At 35.2% G+C, this 12,881-nt stretch overlaps 1 protein-coding gene across 5 annotated transcripts in view; it reads left to right on the plus strand.

The window, feature by feature from the left end:
- The window catches only part of VMP1 (vacuole membrane protein 1), a 129,898-nt gene that overhangs the window by 48,942 nt on the left and 68,075 nt on the right, over nucleotides 1-12,881 (plus strand). For all 5 annotated transcript variants that reach the window (XM_061390200.1, XM_061390201.1, XM_061390199.1 and 2 more), the window contains 2 exons: nucleotides 1,393-1,560; nucleotides 12,215-12,346. In XM_061390200.1, the coding sequence (XP_061246184.1) occupies nucleotides 1,393-1,560; nucleotides 12,215-12,346 (300 nt within the window). The remainder of the gene's footprint in view (nucleotides 1-1,392; nucleotides 1,561-12,214; nucleotides 12,347-12,881) is intronic.

The following is a 12,881-nucleotide window of genomic DNA, read 5'->3' on the forward strand; positions in this document are numbered from 1 at the left end:
CATGAGAACCTTGGAAATTAGCAATGGATTTTATTGTTAGCTTGATTGTATTTAGTGTTTTTTAATTTTGGAACTAGATAAAGCCATCAAATGAATCTAATTCTTTTGCCTTGCTAAAGAGTGGGTTAAGTGATTTTTCTGAGGTTGCTTATTTTCTGACCCTTAATAGACTATAAGAACCTACTTGAAACCCTAAAGGAACTTGTGTAAAACATACATGTTTCCATGTCCACTTATTGAATCAATTTATGCTTAGGGGACCCAGGAATTAATACTTTTAACAAAGCCCCTTGTTGATTATTATGCAGATACCTCATATTGGCATACATGTTCATTTGAGAACCATTGTATTTAAACCTTTATCACACATCTAAATACTAATTCATTTTAATCTAATATATTATTATTAATTTATAATGTTTCAAAACATAGGTACAAAGCAGCACAAAATCTTCCATAGAAAAAAAGTACTTTAAAAGAAAAATTCATTGGTACTGGTTCCACAATTTTATTTTTGTTTTACAATCTCAGTGAGAAAGATCAGTGAGGTAGTTACTTCATCAACTATTGTTTTTTGAAATATAGTTAGTTTATAATGCTGTGTTAGTTTCAAGTGTACAGCAAAGCGATCCAGTTATACATGCGTATGTATATATTTTTTCAGCGTCTCTTCCATTGTAGGTGATTGCAAGATACTGAATATAGTTCCCTGGGCTATACAGCATGTCCTTGTTTACGCGTTTTATGTATAGTAGTGTATATATGTTAATCTCAAACTCCTCATTCCTGCCCTGCCCCCCACTATTCCCTTTGGTAAACATAAATTTATTTTTCTGTGTCTGTATCAACTTTTTAAAGTAAGGAAAAAAGTAGTATTTTCAAAGTATGCCTAAAAGAATAGGGACACAGGAGGTTTTTTAGAGGGGATAGCATTCTCACAAATGAGATGTATGGATAAATAAAATAAGAGTCAAGTGAGAAATATGGTTTCCAGAGACTCGTGTTAGGGAAAGGAGGTTGACTACAAAAGGACACAAGGGAGCTTTTTGCATTGAGGAAATGCTGTGTATCTGTATCCTGATTATGTGACTAAACATAATTGTCAAAACTTACTGAACAACAGATCTAAAACAATGACTCTTACTATATGTAAATTATATCCCCATAAATTTGAAATTGTTTTTTTAAAAAGTAAACCTTGAAGAGATTCTGGGAGTGATTATTTTTTCAAATTATCAGTTGCATCTTGAAATACTTGGGTGAATTCTTGTTCTTTAAAAGCTAACATTTTTCTATTAATGTGTGGTGATTAAGGTAACATTAAAATAACATCATAATTCCTTTTTCTTTAATATTTCTCATCAAAGTTTTCTCTCTTTTTTTTTTTGGTAGGGTCCACATATAGCTTCAGTTACATTAGCTGCTTATGAGTGCAATTCAGTTAATTTCCCTGAACCACCTTATCCTGATCAGATTATTTGCCCAGATGAAGAGGGCACTGAAGGAACCATTTCTTTATGGAGCATCATCTCAAAAGTTAGGATTGAGGCCTGCATGTGGGTAAGATGTCCATTTTCATGCTTACCTAAAATTAACCTCACTGTCTTGATTCTTTGTACCTTGTTGAAATTGAATCCAAACATATACCAAGTCAGTAAATAATTGATAAAGTCACCAACTACCTAACTTCCATGGAAAAGAAATCTCTAGAGCTTCTCTTTGTGAATAACATGCAGAAGGAAGGCAGGAGACTATAGGTACCACCAGGTATTGATGCCAAGGAGTCAATAGCAGGGAAAAGGAATATAAATGATGCAAATATATTACTTTGTAAAGTTTTACTGATGTTTATAAAATATGATAATCACATAGCAAATGGTTATATATCAATCCAAACTTGGTAAGTATTATATGTCTCTCTCTTAGATTTAAATACTCTGTGTTTAGTTTTAGAAGATTAGTTTCATTTTCTGAGTTGTTGTAATACTAAAGTAAGGTCAGACATTTCTTAATAAACTAAGCTTTACTGTATTTGAGGTGAGATCAAACTATATGATGATTTACTTTCAGTAGTATCAATTATTCTTTTTATGGCTTAGTTAATATATTTCGGGAAATTTTGAACTATGTGATCAATGATAAATGTATTTTAATCTGTATATCTACACAAAGCATTTTTTTATATGCCTAAATTCATTCAGGTGTCTATCACTGAGGAATAGCTCAGTTGCTAAAGACTTCCTATTACCATTTGAATTCCTTTTTAATTTATTATTTGGAATTATTAAGTTTTATGTTCCCTAGAACTTTTTCCCTCTAACAATTTCTTACAAAATAGGAAATGTGAAACACTTCTCTTAAATGCCTTAAAGTGAAGATGAATACAGTGCCCACAGGAGAGGCAGTTTGAAACATTCAAATGTTAGAGGTTATGTTGTGCTTTAAAAGAATTAAAAGGGAAATGCCATATATTGAATTTGTTGAATATGAAAAACAGGAAAAATTGTCATATTTCCTGTTACTGTCTTAAAAATACTGGAAACAGATTCATTGTACTAGTTGCATATGTTTTATAAATTTCATCACATTACTCCTTTGATAAAAAGCTGTTAATAAAATAACTAGTTACTCGGAACATGCTAGAAAGGGGGTATGTATATAAACTTCAGTTTTCTGTTTTTCTTTTGTTCTTTCAAAATGGTTTACGTGGCTCAATTAACACTAACGCCAACAAAGACATTTTCATCCCAGCTGGCAGTGATAACTGCCTCTTCCAAATTCCCATGGTGTGTATTATCTGAAGCGCTTATTTGGCCTGGCTCCATGCATGCCTCAAATTATTTAAATTGGCTGGTGTAGTGGCTTACTTCCCCAAATAAATTTTTAGTTTCTCAAAAAAATTCAGACTGTACCTTAAATTAAATGTATTACCCTCACAACAGTCAGCATTAGGCTTGGCTTGTAGTATTACAAGAATGTCAAAAAAACGCTGATTAATTGTCTGTTTGTCTGTTCTTCATATTCCCTTCTTTGAAGCTGTCTTTTGTGACAATAAATGTAGCACATATCAAGTTGTGTTTAAATTGGTTCCTGTTGTTTTCACCATTTTAAGGACAGTCCTTTTACCAAAAGGTGCTGGGAAAACTGCATATGGTTACTGTTGTTTAGTCCCTTACCTCGTGTCCGATTCTTTGTAACCTCTGCACTGAATACAGAGGTTATGTGTATGGACAGAGGCTCCTCTGTCCATGGGATTTCCAAGCAAGAATACTGGAATGGGTTGCCATTTCCTTCTCCAGGGGATCTTCCCGGGATCAAACCCATATCTCCTACGTTGGCAGGCGGATTCTTTACCACTGAGGCACCAGGGAATCCCAGGGAAAACTGAATATCCACTTGCAAAAGAGAAAGATTGGATCCTTACCTTATACCACATGTAAAAATTAACTCAAAATTCATCAAAGACCTAAACTTGACTTCAAACTCTAAGATGCTTAGAAGAAAATATAGAGACAAATCTGCATAATGATTGGCAGTGGTTTCTTAAATAAGACACTGAAAGTAGAGGCCACAAAAGAAAGAAAATACATAAATTGAACTTTGCTAAAATTAAACCTCTTGTACATCAAAGGATACAATATCAAGAGAGTGAACAGAGAACCCACAAAAAGGAAGAAAATGTTTATAAGTCATATATCAGATAAGGATTTAATATTCAGGATGTTTAAAGAACTACGCAACTCAACAATAAAAAAGACTAACAACCCAATTAAAAAATGGGCAAAGGACTTGAATAAACACTTCTCCAAGGAAAAGACACAAATGGCGAGCAAGTACACAAATTCTCAACATCACTAGTTGTTGGGGAAGTACAAATCCAGCCATAAGGGAATACCTATTAGGATGGCTATTATTCTTTTAAAAAGAGTAATGAGTATTGGTGAAGATGTGGGGAAACTGGAAAACTCCTAGGTTGCTGGTGGGAATGTAAAATGATTCAGCTGCTGTGAAAAAGAGTTTGGTAGTTTCTCAAAAATGTAAACATAGAATTACTCTGTGACCTTCTTCTAATGTAAATACCCAAAAGAACTGAAAACCAGGACTCAAATATAAGTATAGAAACTTCCAGTTCACTGTTAAGCAACATTATTCATATTATCAGAAAGGAGGAAATAACCCCAAGTACCCTCAATAGATGAATGGATAAACAAAGTGTAGTATATACACAGAATATTACTCAGACATAAAAAGCAATGAGGTTTTTATACATGCTACAATGTAGATGAACCTTGAAAACATGGTAAATAAAATAATCTAGACATAGAAAGATACTGTATGATTCCACTTAAATCAACTATCAAGATAATTCAGGTTTGTTAATAAAGACAAAAAATAGATTTGGAGGGACTTCATTTGTGGTCCAGCGGTTAAGAATCCACCTGCCAATGCAAGGGATGTGGATTTGATCCCTGGCCTAGGAAGACCCCACACGCCATGGAGCGACCTAAGCCGACGTGCGGCAACAACTTAGCCCGTGTGCTGCGACTGCTGAAGCCCATGCGCCTGGATCCGTGCCCTTAGATGAGAGAGACCGCTGCAACAGAGAGTAAGCTCTGCTTGCCGCAGCTAGAGAAGGCCCGTGCACAGCAACGAAGACCCAGCGTAGCCAAAAATTAAATACCTATTAATAATTAGTTAATTTAAAAATAAGCTCCGTGAAGCGGTAGTTTTTTTTTTTTTTTTTAAAGTAGATTTGAGATTACCAGCATTGTGGGGAATGAGAAGTTAATGCTTAATGGGGTAACAGTTTCCATTTGGGTGAAGAAAAATACTGGAAATATTTTTTATATTTTATCCTTTCATAAAATTGATCTCATTTGTGTTCACATCCATATTTTTTGTCTCATTATAAATATAGTAAATCAGTAAAATCCTTGAAATATGTACTTCCAGTTATAAAAATCAGTGTTAACCTCAGTTTAAGTCTGTTCATATAGGTATTTGGAGCCCATTAAAATGAATTGTTTGGTGTTGCTGATCAGTGGGTTACCTTTTTTCAGTTTGTATCTTTCTGATACTTCACAATTTGTCTGTATCACTAGTGTTCAGTTCAGTTCAGTTGCTCAGTTGTGTCCGATTCTTTACGATCCCTGTCCATCATCAACTCCCGGAGCTTGCTCAAACGCATGTCCATTGATTTGGTGATGCCATCCAACCATCTCATACTCTGTCATCCCCTTCTCCTCCCACCTTCAATCTTCCTGAACATCAGGGTCTTTTCTTTGCATCAGGTGGACAAAGGATTGGAGTTTCAGCTTCAGCATCAGTCCTTCCAAAAAATATTCAGGACTGATTTCCTTTAGGATGGAATGGTTGGATCTCCTTGTAGTCCAAGGAACTTGCAAGAGTCTTCTCCAACACCACAGTTCAAAAGCATCAATTCTTTGGCTCTTGCTTTCTTTATAGTCCAGCTCTCACATCCATACATGACTACTGGAAAAACCATAGCTTTGACTAGACAAATCTTTGTTGGCAAAGCAATGTCTCTGCTTTTTAATATGCTAAGTTGGTCATAACTTTCCTTCCAAGGAGCAAGCATCTTTTAATTTCATGGCTGCAGTCACCATCTGCAGTGATTTTGGAGCCCGCAAAATAAAGTCTGTCACAGTTTCCATTCTTTCCCCATCTATTTCCCTTGAAGTGATGGGACCAGATGCCATGATCTTCTTTTTCTGAATGTTGAGTTTTAAGCCAACTTTTTTACTTTCCTCTTTCACTTTCATCAAGAGGCACTTTAGTTCTTCTTTGCTTTCTGCCATAAGGGTGGTGTCATCTGCATATCTGAGGTTATTGATGTTTCTTTGATTCCAGATTGTGCTTCATCCAGTCCAGCATTTTGCATGATGTACTCTGCATATAAGTTCAATAAGCAGGGTGACAGTATGTATACAGCCTTGATGAACTCCTTTCCCGATTTGGAACCAGTCTGTTGTTCCATGTCCAGTTCTAACTGTTGCTTCTTGACCTGCGTACACATTTCTCAGGAAGCAGGTCAAGTGGTCTGGTATTCTTGTCTCTTTAAGAATTTTCCACAGTTTATTGTGATCCACATGGTCAAAGGCTTTGGCATAGTCAATAAAGCAGAAGTAGTTTTCTGCAACTCTCTTGCTTTTCTGATGATCCAACTAATGTTGGCAATTGGATCTCTGGTTCCTCTGCCTTTTCTAAATCAAGCTTGAACATTTGGAAGTTCACAGTTCACGTACTGTTGAAGCCTGGCTTGGAGAATTTTGAACATTACTTTACTAGCGTGTGAGATGAGTGCAGTTGTGCGGTAGTTTGAGCATTCTTTGGCATTGCCTTTCTCTGGGATTGGAATGAAAACTGACTGTTACCAGTCCTGTGGCCACTGCTGAGTTTTCCAAACTTGCTGGCATATTCAGTGCAACACTTTTCACAGCATCAACTTTTAGGATTTGAAATAGCTTAACTGGAGTTCCATCACCTCCATTAGCTTTGTTCATAGTGATGCTTCCTAAGACCCACTTGACTTCACATTCCAGGATGACTGAGTCTAGGTCACTGATCACACCATCGTGATTATCTGGGTTGTGAAGATCTTTTCTGTATAGTTCTTCTGTGTATTTTTGTCACCTCTTCTTAATATCTTCTACTTCTGTTAGGTCCATACCGTTTCTGTCCTTTATTGTGCCCATCTTTGCATGAAATGTTCCCTTGGTATCTCTAATTTTCTTGAAGAGATCTCTAGTCTTTCCCATTCTATTGTTTTCCTCTGTTTTTTGGCATTGATCACTGAGGAAGGCTTTTTTTCCTTGCTGTTCTTTGGAACTCTGCATTCAAATGGGTATATCTTTCCTTTACTCCTTTGCCTTTCCTTCTCTTCTTTTCACAGCTATTTGTAAGGCCTCTTCAGACAACCATTTTGCTTTTTTGCATTTTTTTTTCTTGGGGATGATCTTGATCACTGCCTCCTTGATCAAACCTCTCTCTGTAGTTCTTCAAGCACTCAGTCTATCAGATCTAATCCCTTGAATCTATTTGTCACTTCGCCTGTATAATCATAAAGGATTTGATTTAGGTCATACCTGAATGGTCTAGTGGCTTTCCATACTTTCTTCAATTTAAGTCTGAATTTGGCAATAAGGAGTTCATGATCTGAGCCATAGTCAGCTCCCGGTCTTGTTTTTGCTGATTGTATAGAGCATCTCCATCTTTGGCTGCAAAGAATATAATTAGTCAAACTGATTTCAGTATTCACCATCTGGTGATGTCCATGTGTAGAGTCTTCTCTTGTGTTTTTGGAAGAGGGTGTTTGCTAGGACCAGTGCATTCTTTTGGCAAAACTCTATTAGCCTTTGCCCTGCTTCATTCTGTACTCCTTGGCCAAATTTGCCTGTTACTCCAGGTATTTCTTGACTTTCTACTTTTGCATTCCAGTCCCCTATAATGAAAAGGACATCTTTTTGGGGTGTTAGTTCTAGAAAGTCTTGTAGGTCTTCATAGAACCATTCAGCTTCAGCTTCTTCAGCGTTACTGGTCAGGGCATAGACTTGGATTACTGTGATATTGAATGGTTTGCCTTGGAAACAAACAGATCATTCTGTCATCTTTGAGATTGCATCCAAGTACTGCATTTTGGACTCTTTTATTGACTATGATAGCTATTCCATTTCTTCTAAGGGATTCTTGCCCCCAGTAGTAGATATAACGGTCATCTGAGTTAAATTCACCCATTCTGTGCAATGCTTCATAAATTTTCTTTTCATTTATTATTTCAAATTCCATTAATAGTTATTAAGCTTCCAAGTATTGGAAATTCACAGTGAGTGAAACTTAACATGGAGCTTTATATTCTAATAAGGGAAATAGTTATGGGAAAATGTATATATATGTATTGTGGGAAAATTATATAAGTATTTAAACTAATTGTGATAAGTGCTATGAGGGAGAAATCTATTGCATAATACAAAGATATTTTCCTAGTCTGTGATTCAGGGGAAATTTCCATGAAGCAGCAATGTTTCAATGAATATGTAAAGATATGCTCAGTCTCTCAGTCATACCACTGGCCTGTTATCTCACTTTACTCCTTTAAGATAATAAGGTATAAAGTGAGGAGGCGTAAACTAATTTATTAGTTAATTCATGGTTTTGGTTTTTTTTTCCTATTGTGGTAAAATATACATAACAGGTTATGTACACAATTTATTGGCATTAAGTACACTCACAGTGTTGTGTAACCATCATCAATATCTACTTCCAGAATTTTTTTGTCATCCCCAAACAGAAACTCTGCACCCATTAAACAATAACTCCTCGTTCCCTACTGTCCCCAGCCCCTGGTAATTTTGAACTTTCTGCCTCTGTGAAATTGCCTATTCTTTATACCCCATATAAATGAAATCACACAGTATCTGTCCATGTCTGGCTTACATCACTTAGCGTAATGTTTTCAAGTTTCCTCTGTGTTGGAGCATATATCAGAACTTCATTCCTTCCTGAACTCATTTTAAAACTGACCTCAAGGGAAACTGGAAGCACATTTTCTCTTTTTGTTTGTAAAACAATCTGATAATTTTACTAGAATTGGTATAATTTTTTTAAACATTGCTCTAAAAACCTTAAATTTCTCAATGGTTCCAAGTTACCCTCCAAACTTTGGCTTTTAACCTCTGTTTCATGTTTGTAGTAGTTAGAATATTTAACGGAAAAAAGACTTTGTTTTTTAAGATTATTAACATACTGATAATACCAAACTACTATAACTTCTGAGTAGTCAGCATATATAAAATTTTCTACTCCTGGATTTTTAGCATTAAACTTATAATTCCTAACACAGAAAAGCAAGATGCTTGTAATTTACTTGTGATTCCACTTGACAAAATTTTTGAAAGTATAAAAATTCAGGACTTTTCTCCTCCTAAAAATCTTTTCATAAAATTGACACTCTGGGAAGTTATTGTGTTTCTCTCTTGGTTTTGCATATTTTGTGCACATTAAACTCTCCTCCAATTCAAGAAACAGGAACTTCAAGATAATAAATTGATATATAGTCAACAATTTTTAGAAGATTTTCTGAATTATTGCTTGACTAAATACCACTTGTCTTTCTTTTGCAATAAGGAAGCCAGTCATTTCTTCCCCTTAATTAAACTTAGGCTGACAGTTTATAGTGTTCCACAGTTTATTTAGTTTTGTTTTTTTTTATGTTGACTTCGCAAGAATTATAACATTGTTTTGTAAGAATCATGAAATTATGGGACTTCAGTATCCAACTTCTGTGTTTAGAATATAATGTGTCTTGAGGGGACCTGTCTGGAAGACTATATTTCCTTTTTACTTACATGCATAAAAAGTAGAATACTAGCTCCTGATCACCATCTCCTTGCTAATATGGGAAAACATGAACAGAATTATTAAAATGTAACAATGAAAATGATCAACTAAGTATAGAATAGTTTGTAGGTCTTGATTTCATTTCAGTTCATTATTACTTCCTTTTAACTTTAAGAAAATTTGTTGTGAGTTTGAATGATAGGATTGTTTTCAGAACTGTTGAACATTTGAGAAGAGGAGAAGTTCATGTTTTGAATAAAATGTTGCAATTAACTTTTCTTCTTACTTTTTGTCATAAAAAAATTTAAGTACAGGAAGTTATATAATTAATTCAATATACTATTACCCAGCTTTCACTAATGGCTACCCAGCTTTCACTAGTCAGCTTTCACTTGTGGCTAATACTGTTTTATCTAGACCCTTCCTCACTCAACTCACAATTATCTTGAAGCATACCCCAGGTAACATAGCATATTTTATCTGTAAATATCAACCTTAGGACTTAAAAAACATTGTCACACCTAAGAGAATTTACAAATAGCCTCTTTAAATCTGTTACCCAATTACAGTTCAATTTTTTTTATTATTTATTTCATTTTCTTTTCAGTATCTTTGGATTGGTTGATGAAACTGGATTGTTTGTCAAGTATAGTTTTCCATGGTCTGAATTTTACTGTTTGTATTCCAGTTGGTGTTATTTAAATATATTTCTCTCTTTCCTGTGAATTGATTGCTGGATTGAGAAGCTTGGGGGAAAATTATTTTTTTACAAGAATATACTTTATGGTCTAGTGTATTCTGTACATAGTGCAATAATGTCTGGCTGTCTATCTGTTTATATTAACACCATTATTATATAAGTCCATTATTTTACTGGGGTTTATAAAATGGGGGCATTCCAATTGCATCATTTTTTCTTTGGTTAATGACTGGAATACTTTTGTAAAGAGAAACTTCTCCTTATCATCAATTTGGTTACCCTGAGTTATCTTCCATATAGATAAGACAGGATAAATAATTGACTGTTTCTCTTTATTTACCAGTTTTTAAAATAATTAATTCTCTAATATCCTCGAGAGGAGGCAAAGTTAACTTTTCTTGTTTCAAAGAATATGATTTATGCTTTCTCCCAGGACCTTTCTCTGTGTATGTCTCTCCCCTTTCTCTGTTCTTTAACTAGATATTTAACTAGTCTTATTCTTTTGGCACTTCAGTATATTCTCTTGCTAACTCTTGGCTCACATGTAGATAATGCAGTTACACTTGGAGATGGTTGATTTTACACACTGGAGTATAGCACTGTGATCACGGGATGCTTGAATTTGGTAATGTTCCTTGAGGATTCTTATCAGGGCATTAGCAGGCAGAGCCATAGGACAGAGCAAACAAAAAGACCTAAAGTTGCTTCTGAAAACTACCGAAGCTTTTTCATTCACTATGATTCAGGGCAGAGAAGGGTGGCTCAGAGTTAAGAATTTTCCTGGGTACTATAGGTCTCTTGCATTATTATCTAACCTGTATTTAAGCCATTTAAGTTCAAACCAAGTTCCTGATTCTTTTACGTTTGCTTACCTTTGTTTTCATCCTTATATCCTAAGATGATTGAAAAAAAAAATTCTCTTCAAAAACAAGAATCCACAAAGTGACTGAAACATGAGTCACTCAATGTCCTGAGGAAATCAACATTTTTCCTGTGGTGAAAATTTATCCATCCTAATGTTGAGATTTCAGGGGGCTTCCTGACCACAGTTTGTTAACTCTGCACACACAAAAAATTTGTTACTGGGATTAAAGTAACATCCTAAATACAAGAAGATTTCCTAGAAAATATATATCTAAGAGCTATACTAGCGAGTGCTCATTAGCAAATCATTTGAAAAAGGTAGGAAGACTGACAAAAATAACTGTGTATGAATATATATTTATGTATAAATTTTTAAAAATAAGGGGTTATAACAAAACAATTTCAGATAAAACTAGAGGTTGCCAGTGAGGAGAGGGAAGAGGGGAAGGAGGGAGCAAGATAGCCATAGGGGATTAAGAGGTACAAACTATTGTGTATAAAATAAATAAGCTACAAGAAAAATAGGCCGTAGGGGGATGGCTGTGCCCAGGTTTATTGATAGTTGTGTGGTTGGTGTAAATGAGTGAGGCAGTAGGCCCAGTAGATTGGTTGATCCAGTGAATAGGATTAAGGACATTGGTATTAGTGTCCATGTTTGTCCTTTGGTGTTGTGGGTTCCCATTATATGTTTTGATACAAGTTGAAGTTTTCATTGTTGAAGGAGATGAGGCGGTTGTTTATTAGTCTGTTTGATGTGGGGAATAATAAGCTAGGAAATAGGACTATAAGAGTAATGAGGGGGAGGCCTAGGATTATAGGGGTAATGAAAGAGTCAAATAATAATAACTTTATAATAACTTTAAATATAATATAATCTATAAAAATTTTGAATCACTGTGTTATACACTTGAAACTAAATTTACAAATCAGCTATACTTCAAAAGTCTAGAAAACTGTGAGCTATTTCTAGAATTAATAAAATGAAAAGAGATGTAAAAATAAGAGCAGAGGATATAAGTAGAGATGCTGGAGAACTGACTAACATTAATTTACAATCTGCAGTGTACCCAGGATTGCCTGAGAATTCAGTGTATGCTATCTGGCCAGGCATTGTGTAGATCCGTATTAAGGTCAGGATTCAAACTCATGTCCTCCTGATCATGTAGCATGTCTTTTCCTTCCTAATATATACATCTTAACATGCTTTTGGTGATATTGAAATTTAAAGATTTAATCTGCTTCGCATCACTGTGTTGAGAAAATCTCATGTAAATGTTTTGTTTTTTTATGTAGGGTATCGGTACAGCAATTGGAGAGCTACCTCCATATTTCATGGCCAGGGCAGCTCGCCTCTCAGGTGCTGAACCAGATGATGAAGAGTATCAGGAATTTGAAGAAATGCTGGAACATGCAGAGACTGCACAAGTAAGATCAGTGGGGGGGAAATAGCTAGTTATCCCTTAAACAGGTTATGATTAAGGTAAAATTTTTAATAGTTTCTCCAAATAAGAAAACTGCCAGTGTAAAAAAAAAAAGATCATACAAGGTTTAGTGTAAAATATTTAGAAAAGCTGAATCATAAAAAATAATTATAGAGACTTGCCTGGTGGTCCAGTGATTAAGACTCTGCCTTAAAAGGCAAGGGACGCAGGTTCAGTCCCTGGTAGGGGAGCTGAGATCTCACACGCTGAGGAGGGCTGCTAAGCCTGTGCACTGCAACTAGGAAAAGCCCGGTGCTGCAATGAAGACCCACCACAGCCAGAAAAAATGATTATAATCATGATCTTAGAGAAACAGAGAAAGAGTCAACAAGACAACTCAGACTAAACCAGGATAAATTCATGTAGCCAGTGAGGTTAAAGAGCTGAAACATTATGTGTCCGTTATGTGTTTATAAGTCTTACTGAGCAGACCACTGAATAAATAAGGGGGATAAATAGGTGGACCACTTGTGAGCCCA

This window comes from Bos javanicus, chromosome 19, assembly GCF_032452875.1.
Source record: "Bos javanicus breed banteng chromosome 19, ARS-OSU_banteng_1.0, whole genome shotgun sequence".
NCBI lineage: Eukaryota > Metazoa > Chordata > Mammalia > Artiodactyla > Bovidae > Bos > Bos javanicus.